The sequence below is a fragment of the Echiichthys vipera genome (genome assembly GCF_963691815.1).
Source record: "Echiichthys vipera genome assembly, chromosome: 22".
Taxonomy (NCBI): domain Eukaryota; kingdom Metazoa; phylum Chordata; class Actinopteri; order Perciformes; family Trachinidae; genus Echiichthys; species Echiichthys vipera.
In genome coordinates, this window is record NC_139847.1 from 10,904,517 (window position 1) to 10,927,411 (window position 22,895).

Genomic DNA, 22,895 nt, shown 5'->3' on the forward strand with positions numbered 1-22,895 from the left:
TTGTTAGTTTAATAGGAGGTGACATATTGCATGATGTTGCACTCCGAGTCAGTGACTCTATCTCCAATAGCGATCTTAGTGAAAATACAACCTCCCTCATAGTATTCCTCTTTCAGGTGGAGGCACAGAACAACTTTTCAACTGATTCGATTTAGTACTTATGCACCTCTGCTCATCTGATGTAACTTCTGTTTTGTAATTTTAAAAAACTATTGATAATACAAACAGAGATTTGATGATACTTTTAATGAAAGCAGACCTGCCAGTTAGATGTAACAACATGTCTTCAATTACATTACACTGCTGCCTACAAAACAGATTATCACATGAAAAGCAGCTTTCTTGCCTCCTCTCGTGAACTTTTGTTTGTGGATTGCAATTTTCGTGCAGAGCTTCAAGTCTCTCTCTGTCTCTCCCTCACACACACGCACAAGTCCTCTCATAGATACACGCACTCATCATAGCGGTTCGCTGTGGACTCACACCCTCCCCCTTCCCCTCCCACTCATCCTACTGATTGGAGTTGTCAGGAGTCAGAGGGTCACAGTAGAGGATGTCAATAGGCCTCATTCGCAGACACAGAGAAGCACGCACACTTTCTCGCTCTCACACACACACACGCACACACACGCACACACACACACACACACACACACACACACACACACACACACACACACACACACACACACACACACACATACACATACACATACACATACACATACACACACACACACACAGTAAAGTAATAATGGAAAGAAGCAGACAAAATGACAGTCATACATGCCTGTCTTAAGTGAGCATAAACACACCCTACAATCACCCCAACACATCAACAGCTGTGCATCAGCTCGCTCTCCCACTCACTGCAGCCGTGCACGGTGACACGAGCATCGAGCGTTCAATTTATATTCATTATTCACTAGTCAACTGCCTTGATTTCAGTGATTGGATATACCCTCTACCACCTACTGGCTCCTCCCTTGCTTTTCTCAGTCCCTTGGGAAGGCTCAATGTCTCCCCTCAGCTCCTGGAGTGGATAGTTAAATAGTCCTGGGTGTGTGGCGGAGAAAAGGCTTTTGGGTTATGAGTAGAGAGCAGATGGATTTGATCAGGACTTATCCTTGAAGAAAAGAGGCAGGAAAAAAAGCCTGCAAAGAAAGCTTTTTTTTTTTTACACAACAATTACAGCAAGTAATGTATTTTGCATTATTCTTTTCCTTTATTTGTACCTGGCCTCTGTTGTTGATATTGATATCTTAATAAAGAAGCCACTTTCTACATTTTTACAGTATTGTCAAAAGTTTTTTTTGCAGGACTGTGGCAGTGTAATTCAGTCGCATGTCACTTTCCAAACCATGGTTTTGTTTGGTTTCTTAAAACAAAATGTTTCAATAGCAGAGCTGAGACAACTACTTAACCCGCACTATTTTAATAATTGAATATTAAATATATAATCTGTAAGATTTTTATCTAGTTAATTGTCTTTTAAGTTACTATCGAACAAAGAGTGAGTTAAAAAAATGGTGATTGATCATATGACCCACTAATGAAAGCGCTTCTACTTGCCTCTTTGCCGAGTATTCCAATCTTCGCGTCTGTGGAGACGTTCCCTCCCTACATGCAAATATGCTGCCATGTTAGTTATGCTGCTGACAGTGGTTGGTCTGCCAGATGGCGCTCTCACTGCCGGTTATGCTGTGTTTCATTGTAATCGGAAATCAGGAACTTCCAACTTCTGAGTCAGGCCTGTAGTAAGGGCAGAAGTATAATAGGAACATGCATGTGTGTATGGATTTACTATAAGAGGCTAACATATAGGAAGTAGAGAGGTGAGTGAGCATCAGTAAAGTTTACAAATGAGCAACAAAAAAAAGTCCTCTGAAAGAACAGGCTTTCCTACAATTACATCTTACTAACAAAGAGACTGCTGGAAACAAGGTATCTCAAATCTTACAGATAATGACTTTAATTTGAGTTACTTTTAAAAAAAATGCTAAAAAAAAAATCAGCTGATGCCAGCTTCTGAAATATAATAATTTGCTTCCTTTATTTGTCTTGTTTTATATTAGATAACTATTTTCTGAAAATTTGAGATTGAGAAAATAATCTGAGGATTAATTGACAATGAAAGTAATAGTTGGTTAGTTAGTCAGTAGAATATAACCCCATTTTGATTTGTTGTATTGAAATGATATCCGTTAAAGGAGACATCTCAACCGTACAGAAGTCCTGACAGCTCCTTTAAAGTTCCTGAATACGGACTGTGTGCATTTCTCTGTGGATTGAGCATTATGACTTACAGTATTTATATATAGCACCTCAAGCTGCTTATAAATTTAAAAAAGACATCAAAATCTTACTTTTTACTAAAACAATTAAAGTTAAATATCCCCTCAAGATAGGTAATTACACAATATTTTGTCTTTCCATCTTTTCCTATACCGGTCACACCTCCCAGGTCTATTACAAACAGCTTTGGGTAACTGGTGAAACCACCAATACGCAGCATCTCAGTTACAACACGCTCATCAGGAACAATCACGTGCAGCCGAGCCCAGCTGAGAAGTAAAAGAGACGTTTGTTTGACGAGACATTGGCTCAGCTATCTTTATCTCTAACCATAAGCAGAGACAACCACGCGCAGAAGCTCACAGGCGGTTTGCGCTCAAATTGTTTTGGGCACCTGTCATCCTCTATTATAATTAGCAAGTGGATGTCTAAATAATTGCCATCAGGCTGCGGCTGCTGTATCAGTGTTGGTAGCCAGAGCGCCATCCTTCGCCTTTACTTCTAGTATTATTTAAAGGGCCGGCAAGCCTTCACAAAGCAGTGCCCTCAGCAAAGTCTTAAGCTGTGTATTCAGTCAGCGACAGCATCTGCAGTGTTGGAAATAATTAACTGACACAAGACGATTTGGTGTTTGCTTCACCATTTGTTTTGTCCACACTTGTCCCTGACACACACAAAGACACATATGCACGCACATACAGGCAGCTTTTGATCATAATTGTGACACTGCCAGGAGAAAAGGAGGCAACACTCTTATCCCAGTAGGGATTGGAGATGGTTGTAAAAGTAAATGAGGCAGATGGGTCTGTCGTGAAAGGAAAAGGCTCCTTGAGGAATAAAGCTAGAAGTTGAAGGACTGTACTGGTACAGCTACAGTAGCAATATGATAGAATAAAAGTAGAGTCATGACGTAAGCCTGCATGATTGTAAAGACCATCACCTTTTTTAGCATAAAGATCCATATATCAATAATATATTGCCCAAAGGTCTACATCATTGATGTAGAAATGGATAGTATCTTGATAAGTAATGCAATATACAGCAGCATGTGCATCACGCAAAACACCCAGTTCTGCTTTAACGGTACAGAGACTTGTCGGTTAAAGTGCAGGTGCAGGGCCATCATCCTCCTATTGTGTGTGCATGTGTTTTAAGAGTGTGTCTTAGAACAGAGCTTGCTGCTATAAAGAGCTACGCTCCAGGGCCAGTGAGCGCTATCCCGGAGTGTATCGTCAGCCGTAGCGTGATGACTTGACTCACACTTGTCGTTCTCCCCACTCTCTCTTTCCCTCCGATTAGACTGATGCAGTGTGGAGATGTATGTCAGGAACACACACTAACACACACATACACACACACACACACACACACACACACACACACACACACACACACACACACACACACACACACACACACACATATATTTATAGTATACGCACAAAGAGCTGTTGCCTTTGGGAAGACCATAGGCCACCAGGCTTGTCTCCACCAACCCTCTCCTTCAGGGACATTGAAGCTGGTTGAGGTCACTGCAGCTCAGCAGCGCCCTCCCTGTGCTGAAAGCAGTGCTGCTTAGATTAGCCAGTCACTGACATTCAGTTTAGTCCAACAACAGCTGACATTAACTCTAACACACACACTCCCTCCCACCTCCACCATATAACCCTTCCCCCTTACTCTCTTTTGTTCTAAAAGCTCTCTCACCCTCGTAGGCTTTCTTTGTTGTTATCTCACTGTGCAGTTGTATGTGTCAGCATGTCTGCGTATGTGTGCACGTGTGTCCCTCTCTCTTGCCTTTTAATTCTTTCATTTGTCTGACATGTCCTGAAAAGCCCCCATTTGGAGAGAGATCAGCATAGCACTGCTTTGGGTGCAGTGTTGCCTACAGAAATCCCTTGCCTACAGAAATGAACAGGATGCATTTGTTGACAGTAGATAAATAATAATGAAGTGGTGATAATCAGGATGAGTGTGGAAGATTTGTATAATATTGCCCCGAAGCACCCCCACCTGAGTGCTTACGTCCATTGGCAAAAGCTCTTTAGTCACATGCTTTTTGTTCCTAAGTGGACACTAAGTGATAAAGCATGCAAGCAACAACAACAACAGGTAGGTCTAGCATCTCAGCTTGTCAACGCTTTCCTTAATAAATTAATTCCGTAACACAGTGTTGTGTTGTTCTTCAGCAATTGATTTGACATTTGACAGAGATATATAAATGCTTGAATTATTGAAGTATCAACAAATTGTTTAACAGCAGCATTAATTATGGAATGGATGTCAGGCCTTTTATGGCACTGTTTCAGTGCACCTGCAGTTCTTAACTTTGTTTTCAGTGTTCCTTGAAATGTAGTGCTTAACTACCAATGTCACTCCTACTAACCACCTATTGCTCTCAAAAAAAGAAACCGCATTTTGAGAACTGCCTTGAATCTGAATCTCTATACTGGTGTTGTTGTGTTGGGGTAGTTGCAGCTCAGCGACTTCCTAGCCCAGCCCTTTTCTGTGTGGACTGTTTTCCTTGGTGCCTGCTAAGCAAGCACTCTCCATGGTGCTGACTTAGACGGGGCAAACTGGTGCTGTCCATGGTGCTCATCACTGGTCCTATTTTATTTGGACCTTGCTGAGCTACAGCTGACTGTGTTAGCTTTTGTCGGCTCTCTTCTTTGTGCTACCTCATCTGTTTCTAGCCGAGCGCATGCCATTCACAGTGCTAACGCTGCTAGTTTGGGCCACGATGCAGTCTGAGCTGCTTTTTATACGCAGCCCTGCCAGATAAATGGCCATCAGGAAGCAGATTTATCATTGCTCTAGTTTAAGAGCTCTATCTTCCTGCAAGCGCAGAGGCGTTTTCCTGAGGTGCAGCGAGGATTCTCCCTGTTCAGTATTTTGGTGACTCAGTGTACGCTGCAGTAGGGGGACTGTCACAGGTGGTCTAGTGGCTGTGTAGTTTTTGTTAACCACACTTTGCCCTGGCTGCTGCTTGTCTGCTCTGGGCGGGTCTGGAGCATGACACACCCCTAACTTGAATTCATGATTTCACTTTCATTATCCATAATTAACCATGTGGCACCTCTTTTTGCACAGAATATTTTTTCCCATAATACCAAGAAGCAATATGATAATATAATAATATATAATCAGTAAACATAGTCTTCCATGTTGCACATGAACATCGTTTTGGATTATAATATTAAAAGATGTACAGGGCTTTTCCTAGAAAACGGTTTAGGCAAGGTTGTAGGTGTCTTTTGGGTTCATTTTAGTTATTAGATGACGACCTTAATAATAGACACTCATTAGATTTCATTTTAAAATCTATATATATGCTGTCCTTCAGGCGATGTTGTCCACTTCTGCTAAAAAACACTGTGGGAAAGCCTTATGTGACTTAAACCTAAAGCCATGCAGTCATAGAAAACTTTGTATATGTGTAGTAAACCCCAAAAAATGACTGTGGATAAATGCTAGGACCTGGAAGTATTTGTGCCCAGTTACACACAGTACGGTACACAGGGCAAGGAAAGTTACAGCTGTGCAGTACACGGTGTTATTTTTGTCATGCTACTTGTCAGATGTTGCTGCTTTAAATAGTATAAACAGGTTAGCTTTGCATGCACGGTTCACTTTGATGTAATTTAAGTGAGGTTGCATCTATAGATATGAGGGCATGTCTAAGAATAGTAAACCTACAAGGGAGGAATGACCACGTAAGAGTCAAAATTATATGGAGACAAGAATTAAAGGTGGTTTAAGACTAGGTATTTTGATGTGTAGCAGATAATAATTCTTAAACATTATTATTGTGGTAGAATGCTCTCTATCAACCTGTAAAACAACCGCTACAACAAGATTTAGCAACAAGATTCTCAATTTAGAAATGCTGGCATGATCCTCACTTCTCATTTGAGTGACCTGGGAGCTTTTCTAAGACAATGCAGCTCAGCACTCAACAGATGAATTGGCATGTGAGGCAGTGGAGCTTCAGTGCGTAAGAGAGCTCAGGGATTGGTGCTCCAGCAGGTTACAAACCTTGAGAAGGGCTGATGTTAATTAAAGGCTCTGTTCAGCACTTTCCAAATTAGATGTGAAATGCTAAGCAGGAGAGGTTTGCCATTAACGTGGTGCTCGTTGAGACCTCTGACCCCATCTGAGGGCTACGCGTCCTTGAGACATAATTGTACTCACCTTGAGAGCTAGTTCGACAGAAGGAGCAAATGGAGAGTCAAGAGAGGAGCAGGTTGGAACAGTGTACCAAGCTTACTTTAGCTATTGAATGAGCTACTGGTACATTATCTCGCTTTTTTCATTTAGCTGTCGAGAGGTTGAAACGATTTGCCTCTCACCCTCTCTCACCCTTTGTTCCTGTGTTTTGATAGCCACAGGTGGAATGTATTGGATCGCAACCATTTGAGGGATACACCGAATTAGCCCATTTACACTTATCAAATGTTGGAAGTCTGATTTGAGCTGCTGCCAGCTTTCCGTCTCTTATGTTGTCTGAAATAGATTTTTACTTTCCCAGCTCCTGAAGCTAACAGTGTTTGGCACCATACCAAGATGATCTCAGATAAAGATATGATGGTGCAGACGAGTACTCTCCAGTGTGCAGCCCTAGTTATGTCGAGAGATCTCTTTTGTCTGCGTGTATTTGTCCATCACACATTTATTCCATTTCCTGAATCTCTTCACATTTATGTCACATGACTACTTGAATACACATTCAATCATCTGTTGTTTATTTTTAAACATCACTCCCATAGAACCAATACAAATCGTTTGGTTTTGATGCTAACATCTACACAGGGTATTAAAAGTATTAAAAGCTGATACATCGATGAGCAACAATTAAATATCCTTAAAGTGTTAAAAAGTCTTAAACCCCATTTTGCAAGGTATTCAATTTTGTAGCTTGTTTCTATTTGGCCAAAGAGGTTGTATGCTGAAGTTAGTGTGTGAATATAATCATTATGTGGGCGGGTAGTGGGATTCTGTAGTTTATGCAACCCTGCTGGATTCGATAATATCTGTAAAGGACAATTGTTCACTGACTGACTGGTGCTTGCTGCAAATGTCCCACCCAGGTGTTTAACTACCTAGATAATAAAGAAATGCAAGTTTTCTGACAAATGGTTGAAGGACAAGGAGTTTGACCTTCTCTCAAAATAACTACTGAAGACTATGAGTTTAGCCTCAATCGAGATCAACCATAGACTGTATAAAACATGGACGTAGCCTCTCCATCGAGGTCCGTTGTCTCAACTTGATCCAATCGTACTCGCCTACTGGAGTCGCCATCTTGTCAGACGTTGGGGGCAGGGAGACACGTCCATCTGGCTGGTGTTTACCTCCAAGTAAAAGTAAGGGCCAGCGGTTAGCTGTCACTCAAGAGGCCACGCCCCTAATTATTCATTAACTTTAACGTCCAATAAAATAAAAACTAACCTGGTACAAAAAAACTCACCCCCTCAGTGTTGTCATGGAGATATGACCTAAACATACAAACTAGAACATTTGATCAACCAGGAAGTCGCTGTGGTTGGGGCTTGGGGCTTGGGATCAACGCTTTCCAATCCCACACGCTAACTTCTAGCCGTAAAGCTGACAAAGGACGCAGAGAGCAGGGTCCAGACACATTAAACCGTGTGTACGCAGAAGATGTATACACGCCTGATTCTAATTGACATATCTTATTCATTTTGGAGCTGGCACACATGCACAAGACTCATTTCCAATCCCACAGCTAGTAGCTATGAATGAATATAGAAACGTCCTTAAACACCCTTGTGCTTTGTTCCCGCACCGTCTATCTGAACTACGTTGCATTGATACAGCCTAAGGAGTTAAATGTGTCGCTCATGTAACCGGTTAGGACTAGAAGTGGTCATGAGGTCTTCAAACGTATGGAAAGGGTCTTAAAAAGGTCTTGAAAGGTTTGAAAGTCAACTTCAGAATTCCTGCATATATCCTGCTGCATTTAGGCAAGTAAAAATTATAAACTTATCAAGACTAAATAACCTGACATTACCACGTCCTGCGCAACCACCAATTCAGCACGTTCCCTCAGCAGCCCGTTATGATCACTTGCAAAACCATCAAAAAGGAGCATGTTGATTTGTACATGAGCTGCATCCTTCCTATTACAGTATGTTGCAAGATGACAGAGTTACCCCGGAAGGGGACCAAGTCATGAGCAGAGGAGACACAGAAGTAGGTCAGCTCCTAGGCATTTGTTACATCATACATATTCATAAACAGCACCCAGTTGTTGCAGAGTGAACTCACTCGACACAGCCTTTTTTATGTGTTTATTGAGCCTCCTCTGTTAAAATGGTAAATAGTGATTACGTACTACGATGATAATATGAGCAATTGACTTCCTTGTGCATTTTCCTGCATTTTACCGCTATTGCATGAATAGTACTGTATATTGTAGTAATTGCATGTTAACACCGCTTTATCTCAGTAAGTCATGCATTAAATTGGGCCTAAAACATCAAGAGGACCACAGTTACATAGAAAAGGTTAAGACAATACATCATTTAAAGGAAAAGTGTGACATTTTGAGATATATGTGAGTTAAATCAGTAGATTGATATTGCTCTCATAGCCGTCTGTTAAATATTAAGCTACAGCCAGCAGCAAGTTAGCTTAGCCTGGCATTAAGGCTCAGCTGGCTCTATACTAAGGTAGGGAGGTATGTGCCAGACTATATCTTGGCCGGGAGCCGCTACTCTGCTGCTTCCCTGGCATCTCCATGACGACAAAAAGACTCCAGGAAGTCACTTCTCCCAGCCAAGGAGTTGTCGGACACATGTCATTCTTGCACTTTGATTTTGTACAGATTAAACAAATGAGATATAGCAAAGCTTATAGTGAGCTACAGAGGTGCTGGTAGGTAAATTTGCATCTTTCAGGTGGAGCCAGGATAGTTGTTGAGTGCCTAAGCAATATGAACGGGCTACTGTTTGTAGCTTCATATTTAACGGACAAATAGGAGAGAAGTACTGAGCTCTAACTTTTGGTAAGCAAAGCACACATAAGTTTATTTCCCATATTGTAAAATTATTCTTTCAAGTCTCCTAGATGAAGCAATTAGTCATATGAATGATTCTAGCTAGGGTTTCAACTAACCATGATTTCTTTCTTTCTTTCTTTTGATAATACAATTATTATCTAGCCCGTGGGTTGTTAGGAAATAGCAAATAATGCCCATGACAGTTTCCAGAACCCAAGATGACGGCTTCAAATAGCTTGTTTTGTACCCCAAAATATAAAAATTATAATGGTATGAAAAAGGAGAAATGTTGCAAATCCAAACATTTGTGAAGCTAAAGTGTTTGACTCTTCTTTATAAATACAACTAAATGTGTATTGGTTTATTTCCGGTCAGTTTATCTTATTGTTTTAGCACTAATTCATGCATGTTTACTGTTACGTGTAAGCCTTAAGGCTTGATTGATTGACCGCGCCAGTCAGAACAAGTAAAATACAATATGTCTATGTCTATGATAATGTAACATGTGTTTTTTAAGCAAGTAAATCATTACTATTGGAACATTTGACTGTATTCTATTAATCAAATCTCATTATGTGTGGTCACTGATGCTCACCATTCTCAGTTTATATAATTTGATATACTGGCAATTGTGCAGTGAATGAACCCATTCTTAATTTCAGTACGTCCTCGCCGCAGTGCTTCACTTGTCCTTCAACCACTGTGCATAAAAAAAAGAGTTGCAGGAGAGTGTGGGAGACTGAATACAAGCTGAGTCAGTCACAAGGCTATGAATTGCACTGATTGTTCAAAAACATGATGCTATTTCTGCCAGCTACTGTTATTCACTCAGCTCTAATATAATCAGACACTCTAACACAATGATTATGCAGGGGGTGAGAGTGACCTCTTCTCAACTCCCAGCGGCCTGTTCTACACTTTCAGAATCCTTTGTGGGATTTGGATGGATTAAGAGAGAGAAATTGAAGCATTACTCTGTATCTGAATTAAATGTTTTGTTTAATTTCTATTTGTTGTATTTAAAGGTTAAGATGCAAACATTTATTCTTTTTTTATTATGTAACACCCCTTTTACTTTGTTAAATTGCTTCTTTAAGAAAAGCAAGGGTAATTGGCACCAGCTGTGTTTGATGCTAGCAGGTGGCTATTAATGCTACCGCCAGCCCTGTTGACAGTATCTGAAAGGAATATTGTTTGCTGTTGCCACCTGCCATAAACATTTCATTACAGGAATCCTCAACCTATATTTTAGCCCTCCCCACTCCCCACTCTGCAGTCAGAACAAGTTCGCCAGTTGAAGAGAGAAACTGAGGGAAATAGAAAAAATGGAGCTGGGAGGTGACAGTGACAGGGAGACTCTGAGGAGCTCATGCTGAAAATATTGAAGGAGAGGAGAATCTCGAAGTGAACATGAAAAGAGAAAAGGGGTTGATAAATGGGGGTGAATAAAAGAGGAAAGTGCATAGGATCCAGAGTGGAAGCTTGAGCAAACTGCCAGGCTTGTTTTTAAAGAGCAGGTTTTTGCATACAACAAAGCAAAACTCCTACATGAGCCTTATAGTCAACGTAATCTAGCTAAAGGTGTCTGTTGCGTGTGCGAGTGTAAGGTTCAAGGGTGGCCTCACTGCATTGCCCTTGTTCTGGTAAGCATCGCAGCGGCGCATATTGCACCAACTCCCGGACTTTTTTTTCTTAGAGCTGCAGAGAAATTGCCTTGCTTATTGATGCGTCCGCATGTAAACAGAGCATCTCCGGTCTCCAGCTCAAGGACTGTTTGCACAGGAGATTTCCAGAAGATGATGGCATATAGTATACAGTGTATTCATCCTACTTCTATTTTTGTGCACAGCTGTGGTGATTTAAAAAAAGACCCTTAATAGCTTCTAGTCCTAAAAAGGAAATACAGTACATTTGTGGAAGTGGAAAATGTCATCCTCCGGTCAATTTACCTTCAACTTGAAATCCTTTGTCCTACATTTTCCATATGAATATCTACTAAATCTAGAAAAGTAGACTTTTCAGTATATAAATGCATTTACTCCTATGCATGACAATAAAAACTTGTTAGGATCTGATTGTTGAAAACAGCCATGAAAAAAAAAAAGGCTCAAGCAGTGAATTTATGCTTGTTGTGATTGGAATGGCATGACATCTATTGAACCGCATGACTGTTAATCCAATCCTCGCAATCATTAGACCATAAGCATGAAGTCTTTTTTGGCATACTGTACATCCGCCTTAGGTTATGTCGGCCTGACTGGTGCAGAGTCCGTTCCAGAGGGTCTACTCACCCTGTGTTCCCTGCTCTGGGTACTTCTGCACGCCTGGCTGCCCTCTCCGTCTTTATTCTCCCTCCTCAGCTCCCCCTTTACAGTCACCACTCTCCATATACGACTGAACTGCTGCAAGGGGTCAAATGTCACCCACTTGGGATTCTGTGTCTCATTTTGTCATTGCTGAGCCTTATGATTAGTGTCTGTTTTTGTGTGTCTGTGAGAGAGAGAGAGAGAGAGAGAGAAATAGGGCAAGAAGGAGAATCTGAGTAGGAATGAGAGAAAGAGCGTGTGCCTGTGTGTGCGCTTGCGTGTCTGTGTTGGATATTCTGAAGGAGTTTTAGGCGATCAGGGGTGGGTTAGGGACAGATCCACCCTTTTTGGTGCTATAAAAATAGCCATTACAGCATGGGAAATCACAGCTTGCCTCTTGGACACACCACATCTGTACACTGTTTGGCAAGAAATAGGTGCTGAGGGAATTGTGTGGGGGGTATCTTTATGGGCAACCAGCTGAGACCACATGCAAGGAACATGCTAATTGGTATTCAGACCAGGGCTGTGACAGCTTCCCACACAGTCCTTTCCGCATACACATTTCCTTTCTGTTGCCACGGTGCAGAACCCCAGTGAGAGTTTCCTCGACGACAGAGATGAACCTGTCCACCAGAGTCCAGAAATCCCAGTAAATCCGCAGGTCAATCAGTCACTAGACAATTAAACTGGAGTTGTCACTTCTATTTTGTTTCATCTTCTCTTTCCTCAAGTTTTCAGCCCCTCTGTGCATGTGTAATCCTGCAGTGAAATACACTGTGGTCAACACTGTTAATCTTTGAAAATATTGTGTTGTGTCAGCCTCTCTTCATTAGTGATCTATAACAGATGTCTAGTGAGTTTTTGGATGCTTTTTCTTTGCTTCGTCCACATGCAAACAATATTTTAGGTCACTGAATTGACCTTTAGGAAAACTCCAGCCAGGGGGAAAATTTTCATAAACTCCATTTTTAGTAGTGTTGTGTAAACAGTACAAAGTTTTGCACTGTTACCTCCTTTTGCGAGACATCACAAATGAGGTGAGATTTCGTACAATGCCAGACATGGTCAAAAGTACTGGTTCTTACTGTTAACAGGACCTTTTATATGTCTACACAAAAATGTAGTTACTCATTCTCATTTCACGAGAACAAGTGACACACAATATTGAGTTTTGAATTTTCAATATTTTCTTGATTTTTTTTTTCAGCAGAGAGCTGTGGTTGTGCTGCGGGTGTCTTTGCATTATGCTTGTGTTAGCCGGGGTGTAGCCTATGGTCCTCACATGGGGCTGGCTCTCTGTCCAAAAGGGCATCGCCCCAATCTGTCACCATATAGTCACAGTAGCTTTGTGACGGTCGTCACTCATTCACTCATTACATTTCCATGTTATTATACATCGTAGGCGTGTGTGTTCAGCTCTGATGAGCAGCTCTTTGTGTGTGTGTGTGTGTGTGTGTGTGTGTGTGTGTGTGTGTGTGTGTGTGTGTGTGTGTGTGTGTGTGTGTGTGTGTGTGTGTGTGTGTGTGTGTGTGTGTGTGTGTGTGTGTGTGTGTGTGTGTGTGTGTGTGTGTGTGTGTGTGTGTGTGTGTGTGTGTGTGTGTGTGTGTGTGTGTGTGTGTGTGTGTGTGTGTGTACATATTGTTTTTTTTTCTTATCCGTCACTCTGTTGCCGTTAACACTTACATATTGATATTGTGAGACAACTTTTCACCTCAACGAGAAATATCGTCACATTTTAACAACCCAAAATCTTGTGCAAAAATGTCTCGTCACAGCCCAACACTTACTCTTCCACTATATTTAGGAAAAGGTCTTTTGTATTTTAAACTTTTTTTTACAATGAAGCAGAGAAAATGTCATTTGAAGTAGCATAGCTATACACACAAGTGTAAGTTAAATGGACAATGATATGAAATAGTTAAAGAGCAAACTCTCAAATTGAGGAGGATGGAACAAGGAAGTGTTTAGCCTCTTTGCTGATAAACCTAAAGCTGCACTATACTATTTTTATTAATTCCATTTGATTAAATAGTGACAACAATATCAAGGGAGTTGCTTGTAGTTACAAACCCACAGAGAATGATCACTCGCCTCTGCGATTCAGCTTTGCAGAGTGTTTTAGCGTCTTTCATCTCATTGTTTGGTTTTATGGCCTTAAAAACTAAACTATGCTCTTTTCAATCCAGTTTCCAGCAGCATTAGGAGGCTGTTTTCAGCATTTTTGGCGCTGAAGAACTGACACCAAACATTACATTACATACTCAACACTAAATGACAGAGACAAAGTTAGACGTTGGAGCATTTAGCTACAAAAGAGCGAGATATTTCCCTCAGGGGTCAAAAAAGAGCCTAAAGAAGAGTGAATTATGGACTTAGATTCATCTAGTGAACAGAAAAAACTGCAAAAAACAGGGTTGTACATATAGTTGTTTACTTACAGTTAGTCAATCACTTAGGAGATAAAACATCTCTAGCTGTCCACTAGTCAGACATCTTGTCATAAAAGGAACATGTAACAAAGAGAGACAAACATATCGCTGTGGACACCTGCTGCTCTCAAACTCTGTGTGTCTTCTCTCTCAGTGTTGGTCAACATAGTTGTCAGTGTAAAGAGACTAATAAGCTTGCCGGCCTTTCAGCAATTACCACACCTGGAAATCACATTTTTCTTTTCATGTGCAGCCTTGCTCCACTTCCCAGTCCTAGCTATAACAGTCTATATTAAGTGCCCACTGTTTGGCAACACGCAGCTGTTGAGATGCAACAACTCCACATTGTTAATTTGTGTGACCTTTTGTTTTGTCTAGCTGCGGAGTGGGAGGCTACCAATCTGAAGAAAGTAGAAGAAGCCTATGAGACAGTCAACATGGAAATAAGGTAAGGGAGGAATAACAGTGAAATAGAAACAGAGGTTAGCTTCCATTGTCACATATTTGTGGCTAAATCCTCAGTTGTTTTTACTTCGTGTGGACGATGCTTTTGCTTATCACATTGCTATTGTAAGCAGGGTTGCATGGTATGTAAGTGGGCCTTATAATATACTCTATCGGTCTGTGCTGAAGTAGTGAGGAAAGAACACAGTGATGAATTTGCACTATGTGATACCTAAGGCTAATTTTAATGACGAAAAAACAAACGCTATCTGGTGGGTAGACCTATTCTAACTTACTTTGAGCAGAGAAGTGTCTTCCTGGGTATGAATTATCCAAATTTCTTTGTTGCGTGTTTTTAAAGACAGAAATGGCATAAATTACTGTGGCACACGCTGTAATTATTTTTGCATTACTGGAAAAAATGACCTCCTGTCAAAACAAATTAGCACACCCACTTTCTATCCAAAACATCTGTCAGCCTCAAAACACTGTATTCAATTATTTTAAATGGTAAACCATTAAATTGATTCTATAGAATTCCTTTATTTAGCCTACATTTCCTTCCTAACATTACGTTATACGGTCACACTAACATGCTTGAAAAGAAAGAAAAAAAAGAACCTGAGCAGGTTTGGGTGAGAATTCCTGTGACATACTTTTGCTCCCCCTCAGATATTTTCACAGAGCTCTGAGCCAGCCAGCAAAAGCTGATAAGTAGCTACTGTGGTCCTTGGGCTACTGTGGTTCTTGGGCTGCAAACTGTTCATTAGTAGTAGGCAGAGAGGAGAGCCAACCACAGAGATGCCAGTTACCAAAAGGTCAAGATCCCCCCCCCCCCCAAACAAGCGCCTGCATGAGGGGGAAAGAGGGGAAAGGAGCTGACTTGGCTTCAGTTGTTTTATTTCTTCATTGTCCACTGTGCTTCAATTGCTTCTGGTCAAATGAGTCACTATCATTTATGTTTGTTGGAGTATCCCCCATCTTCTCTGCAGGCAATGTCCTTTATCAGTATGCAGCGCCAGTGCGTTTGTGTCTTCAAACCTTTTGGAACTAGCGTGAAAATAAAGCCCCTTCCTTATTACTCCACACCCTTCTATTTCTTTAGCGTGCTGTAAAGAGTAATTTCCACAAAAATTGACTCTCCATGAAGGTTATGACCCCCACCATACAGAGAATCACATGCACACACAGTTACGCAACCGGCAATGCTTTTTTGACCCCGAATCATTCCCCTTTGCTGCCCTACCTTATCGACCCCCCAAGCGAAACAATCACCTTCTCTAAACATTTGTTAACCCCATTAGCAATTCTGGGTTATGAATATGGAAATAAGGGCCTGTGCGCTGTTAGAGATAGGGCTCAGTTCCCTTATTTGCGATTAGTGAAGAAAGCAGCCTGCGCCAGCTCAGATAATTGGAGACACTGCATAGAAATGGGCTTTAAAGGGCCACCTCATCAACACTATCCAAGAAGTCAGTCACTAAAAGTAGCAAGAAAAATAAAGCTACATTGTCAGCAGAGTTACGAGTCATCTAAAAGTTATTAAAGCAGCTTCTCAGCGACTTAAAACAACCTACATCCAGAGTGTTCAATAATACTTTTTTTCTCTCATATTGAGAGGAGCATTTGTGCTATTTTATTTTGCAGATTGGATACTAAAACCATTACATAACTTATCTTTTGGCATATTTTAAAGCATTTTCCTTTATAATACCTGAAGTAACTTACTTTCTGAGTGCCATGCGCTCAGATGGAACTGTTAATTGTCTCAAATTTAGCATGATGTCAGATATCAGTAATAACTCAATTTCATATTTTACAAATCCAGCTTCAAGTGTCCTCATGGTCTAATATATTCATTTTGGTTTCCTCAGTGATCTCCGTAAGAAGCTGGCCATTGACTATGGACCAGATTGGGAGTTTCTGTTTTTGAACAGCCAGTGTTACAAGCTGAAAGTATATGAGTAAGTACTGGTGGGATTTTCATTACTTTTTTGATTTATATGGTTATTTTTGTCTGGCATTAATATGCAAATTAATCCTAAAATGTGTGGTTACATACCAAAATACACTGCAATCATAATAATGTTTTACGAAAAAACACTGACAGAAAAAAACATGTTCATAGTTTTGACAAACTGCTCATGAATTGTTAAAGCAGCTCTACTCTAAATACTGAAAGATCAAAAGTTGGCTGAGATTTTCTCCACACAGCTCTAACCCCAGTATGTGAAATAACAATGTTTTTTCACAGTCACCTGCATGAGCGTGCACACATGGCTGGACGGTATATCACAACACCACAGATGCTTAGATGTCAGCACACACATACTGAGGGAGACTTTATTCTCTACTCCGGACGCCATTACTCCACTATATCTTTACATGAAAAATATGTGGTTGCTGCTATATTAATGTTCTGAATATTGAATACAGCGCCTTTAAAGATAGAAATAGTTGTGTTGACTCAGTACTGGAAATCAGGGAAAGCAATTACTTTGCAATACCTGCGCACTGCAGGTAGCCGTAAAAACCACTGCATAGAAAAGTAAAAATGTTTTAAGAACAATCACAAAATCAATATGTTAACCAGAGGTTGGAACCCTTTTTTGAGCAACTGTACGAAAACAAATTATTTCAGTACCAAATGTGAATCATCTCAGTAAAGATCCACCATTTAAAGTTGATAATTTGTGTGCTCCAAGTCACCCTGGAGAAAGCCAAGCAGCTAAATCAACTCAATTTAATCAACAGAATGAGCTTCTTTTACTCTCTCCCGCTGCATCCCTATGGCCCCTGCTGGGGTAGAATCTGTTCTCCTCAGGATTGATGCCAGCTGGAGCTTTAGAAGCCTGTGGGTGGTTGCAGTTTTGAAAGAAAATTATCTGAGATCTGCACTGAGATCTGCACTGCAAATACATTTTTTAGACATCCTTGGAATCAGTGGCTTTCCCATGCCCTTATGCGCCAGTGTGATTTGTTTGCTTAGTTTGCCATTTAGGGGTCAAAATCTGAAAAGGAAAGTTGCAGATCTTGTACATCAGCCTGAAACATCAATCTCAGTTAATGCCATTGCAGGGATGGAGAGCTGACTTCTGTAATATTGATCATTCTTTATTTCCTTACATATGGAAGAAATACAAGTAGAGGAAAGCTATTAAATATTATGCCACAACAATAATGGAGGAATGGCACATTAATCAGCACGTATGCAAGAATATACAGTACAATTGAGCTCCCCAAAACAGTGGTTGGCCAGTCATACTAGGCACTGCAAACCAATTAAGCTTGGGTTTCTCCACGACAATGTGCAACATATTGTTTGAAAATACGAACAATACAGCACAAATGCTTGTGCAAGATATTAAGTAAAGCAGATAAACAGGATCTAACAATTCTCTTATCATACTTAAAATACTCGGACTAACTAACTCTTCACTTACTGCAATACAAGAATGGTGCCGCTCCTTTAAATCTGTGTCTTCTACATGGATGATGAATTGTTGCCTGGGACATGCAGCTTTGCCCTCAGTCTATTAGCATGATATCATATCAGATCTGTTTTCACTGCTTCTCATTGTGAAACGATGCTTACATAAAAAGTCAGCTGCCATGTGAGTGGGGAAGGCTTGATTTGTGTTGCACTATTAACTATGTTCATCTACTGTTTACCAAAGTATGTAGCCTTGCAAATGCATAAACCTTACCAAACCAAAACATTTAGTTGTACATAATGGTTTCACAGGTTATAATAGTAAAGAAATAACATACTTGAAAGTTCAATCCAATTCACACAAGCTGTTTCAAGTTAGCCCATTTCTCACAACCTCAGCCTTTTGCACAGAAACCAATTCTGTACACCTTTATTTCCTATTGGTATCTGTGTTATTTTTCATCCTTCAAATGACTGAAGAGCACAATATCCACTGGCGTCAACTCAGTTGAAGGTCCTTTGACCTACCAGCACCCTCTCAGCACTATACCAGTTCCCCTCCCTGCCCCCCTTTATCCTTGCTGTTTGCCTTGAACCGTGATTCTGAAAAGACATGACATTGACAGACACATAAACCAACGGCTCTCTATAACACTCCCTCCCATGCCCTCAAGTAGCAAACTAGCAGAGCTACAATTCCTCTCCAGTAATGGAACAGAATCACACCCTTCTCTCTTCAGCTTCTATATCATTGGTGGAAACCTTCTTACACTTGCCCTCCCTGATGTTTAGGTCTCTCACTTTTGATTAAATTGCTCCCTCTTTCTTTTTCTTGAGTGGCAGCCAATATTGGAGAATATGGCCCAGAGCCACAAAAGTTTGCTGAACTGAAACACTGTCTGTCTTTAATAGAAATAATAGCTGTGCATGTTTAAATGAATGCAAGTCAACTGATGCTGGTGTGGGGTGTGGCAAGCAAATGGTCTTAAATTCTACCATCTAAGGATCATTTGATGACAATGACACATGTGCAGCAACTTAGTGTCAGTGACTTAGACCAAGTGAAGCAAGGAAATAGAAAGAGCTGATTGCTTTTAAGTGATTCACAGAAACTGGATCTGCTCCTGTTTACTCTTATATACTGCAGGCTAAACTTGTCGATGTTGAAAGTGTGTTTCATTTCTATCTGAAGTGTCAGCTTAGATTTTTCCTTTGGTCTCAAAGGAGGGTCCTTTTCTCTGCGCCTCTTTGTTGAGTTATTCCTTCAGCCTTGCTGTTGCCTTTGCATCATGATGCCGTGAATCACTTCTGCAAACTGGGGATTGAAGCCTACTCCTGTTTGTCCATGGAAAATATAATTACTTTGATTTCAAGGGGGGAGGGGGAAATTCCCTTTGTTGTTGAACACTTTCAAGTGGAATGATTAACGGCAAGATTAGAAGTTAAATAATGTGTACTATCTCACTCCACATTTACTTCTCATCAGTGTCTTTAAAGACCATAAACCAAACGAATACAAGTCTAGAGAGGGAGCTTGTTCTTGCTGCATTATCATTTAATGACATTTATTCCTATATTTCATTCACCTCTCTACAGCCCAGAGTTACCTTTTTTAACATTACATCAAATTTGAGCTGTTGAAGCTCACCTCCAAAATTCACCCAGTAGAAATCCAAGTACTTCCCCTGAAATCGTCTTTAGGGTGCTGGTTATCGGGAATTTAAAACGCAAGCTTCTGCCAGTGAATCAGAAATAAGCTTGGCAATTCCGTCAACACAGCCTGGCACAGCATGAAGGAAGACACCCCATAATGAGTTCTCAGAGGCGGAGTCCCTACCTACAGCAGAGTCTAATATTCCTCCTGTGGATTTGTTGACACTCCTCAAAGCAACTTAAATCGAAGGGCCGTGATTTATGCAAGACTGTCAGGTCAGATTGACTCAGCCTCCGCTCTCGTGTCATTAGAAAGTACAGCACTTCAGTGAGTCATGCCCGCCACTGTGGTTCAGCTTTGACAGAAAAGAGAGAGGGATAACACAGCACAAGTGACACTTCCAACTGTCTGTAGAACATCACATGGCCTTAACAGTGCTCTGGGTTTTTCTAGGGAAGAAAAGAGACTCCATCCGGATAGCCTAAAGGGAGCTGTTTCAAATTGGGAATAAACCACAGCAATGCGGGTGGTGTTAAGTCTTAGATTTGTCTGCTGACTGTGAGTGAAACATGGAAATGCATGTGGTAGATTTCATAATAGCTGTGCCAAGAATACTATCTAGTTGCATATGAGAATGGGATCTTTAGACGGTAAGTTATTTGCTGTGTTTCTGGATAGCAAGTATTTGTCAGAAATGGAGAAATATCAGTTAACTTCTCTCTTGTAATAATATTCTTAGAGCAACTGTCATGTCAGTGTTTTTTATTAGAACAAATGATGAAAAGAACAAATCAGCTTTCAGTAATAATGTAATTTAGCGCAGCCATTCAGACTGCCCAGCTTTAAAATGAAGGCCTTTTGCTATTAGAAATTGATGTAATGTCAGGAAGCAAACCAGACTAGAGCTAACAACAGACAAATGCATGCATGCACGCAAATGTAATGAAAACCTTGTTTGCCCCGGTTTATCAAGGGGACAGAAAGGCAGACGGCCTGGTTAACCATAATTGGAATGTTGTTGAAATAAGTGGTTGTGCTGCAATAGCTGTTTATGCAGCTCCATGCCTTAGAGCATGAACACTTTGTCACACTCAGTAGCTTTCAAATTATGATAGATGTGGCACAGACACTGTTGTTAATTTAAAGCATGGAATTTAGCATTACTCTTAATGAGCTCCTTTTGCAATTAATTAACTTCAAAAGGTCACATTTGGTCATTTGTCTGTAACGGAGGGGGCCAAAAGATTGCTGCTTAAGGATGCCCACTCTGCGGTGTCAAGGAAAATGGGACATTGTTAGAAGATGAGATTGGCAGTATTCTATATTTTTCTTATTGTCAGCTGATGCTAATGTATTAGTTTATCTCTCAATACTTTCTGACTTCTCTACCATGTTTTCGGCTGTACATCCCAAGCCCACTGGTTCCTACTGAATACATAGGCGTACAAAACAGTCAGTCAGTGTAACTAACTTAAACCAGTGCATTTGTTGAACACTGCTTTCAGCCAGGGACACAAAATTAACATGCCACTGAGGAGGAAGCTACATTTATGTATTTGCACGACTTCTATTAAGTTTGGAGAAGACTTGGTTCTCCTAATTCTTTCCTAAACGCCATGTTGAAAAGCACAGTCAATTTATCTTCCCGTTAAATCACTGCCTCACTTTACCCAATTGTGATTCAACAACGCCTTTGCTTTGGCTGTCAAGATGCTGGTCCTTTCCTGTAAGGAACCAAAAGCACATGGAGATTCTGCCCAGCCCACAGCAGGGGTAGCCATCTGAAGGAGCAGGAGTTTCCGTTCGCTCAGTAGACCTGTGGGCTAGCAGTGATCGTGTGCGTGTCTGGTGGGGTCATAAAATCCTCACATCTCATCAGTCTTTGTTATGCTGCCAACCCAGAGAAGTGGGCAGTGAGCAGAGTATCTGTGGGCTGGTTGTGTTGAAACAGTCTGGGTCACCTTTAAGATATTTTTTTGTTTATCCCAGCTTGTCAGAACACACCAGGACTTCCTGTTTTTTATTCACATTGAAGTGCTTTAGAACCAAGTTAATAATCGTAACCGTTTTTAGGACGTCATTATTGTTATAATACTGTACGAGCTCGTGTAGATTTAAAATTGCTTGCTGTTGCACAGGCATTACACTTTAGTCAGAGAGTAAAGAACCCTCAAAAACATCAACATGCACTACAATCACACTTAATTCCCTCTGCATGGTGGGAACCAGGAATCAACATGGGAGCCTGCCTTCGTTAATGTGTGCCTGGGTCAGCTTGACTGAGTGGACAGATGTCTTGGCTAGCTTGGATTTATATTTAGTCTTTTTGTTTGTATGCAGTAGAGAGGACTTATCTGATAACTACCCTGGGCAGTGTTTTCTCTTGAGTTTCACACAGGTACTGACAAAATAGCCAATGAGTTTCTGACTGTCACCATGTTTGGCCTTGCTGTGGATAGATAGATATAAAATGGAAGAAGCTTCAGGAAGAGCTACAGAGGTGAAATCCCTCTCCCAGGACAGACAGACATGCAACAGAGTACAGAATAATGCATTGTCTATTATTATACAGTACAAACATAGTATGATTGTATAAACACACTCTTAAAAAAAGCTACTGTCTTCTGCACCGTATTTACTGAGGAGTTTAAGGTAGAATTAGCATAGTTGTCATGGTTCTGAGCTAATAACCTGTTACCCCAAGCATTTTCTGCCTGGAAATAGGGCTGATACTTTAAGCAAGTTTGACCCATTCAATATGTGTTTTTTGGCATGGCAATGGTATGTAAATTGTTGCATATTATTCAAATGGTTCATGGATGTACTACACTAAAACACCTATAATTGAGAATGATATAACAGCCAGAGGAAGCACATCTTAACTTCTCACCCTGAGAAAGCCATTTCTGCTATGTTCAAATATTCAACACGCAGAGAAGGAAAATAGGATGTAAATGCTCTAATATGAAAATTACTCTCTTTCAAATGTCATGATAAGATGATGTTTTGTAAAGCAAACTTATATTTAGGCATAAAAATTGTCATTATAATGATGTTATTTCATTACCTTTAGACCAGAAGGGCTGACTGTATTGATAACACCTGTTTGAACACTTGATCTCTCAGTCTGTCTTAGCTCTTGCCCTTGCATGTAGTGTCAAGTGTGATGCTCTGATCCAATATGCTAGTCTCTGCACTAGCTTATCCTAAAGCTTTCTGCCAAATCTCATGGCCTTCATCGGTGGATGGAGTTTACTTTTTCCCACTTGTAATGGACAGGGCCTAGTTATCATCATGTTACCTCAGTATA

At 40.7% G+C, this 22,895-nt stretch overlaps 1 protein-coding gene across 2 annotated transcripts in view; it reads left to right on the forward strand.

Annotated features, from left to right (window-relative positions):
* LOC310964459 (glucosidase 2 subunit beta-like) overlaps nt 1-22,895 on the forward strand; it is a 120,169-nt gene that overhangs the window by 69,292 nt on the left and 27,982 nt on the right. For both annotated transcript variants that reach the window (XM_083937583.1, XM_083937584.1), the window contains exons 11-12: nt 14,433-14,502; nt 16,373-16,462. In XM_083937583.1, coding sequence (XP_083793709.1) covers nt 14,433-14,502; nt 16,373-16,462 — 160 coding nt within the window. The remainder of the gene's footprint in view (nt 1-14,432; nt 14,503-16,372; nt 16,463-22,895) is intronic.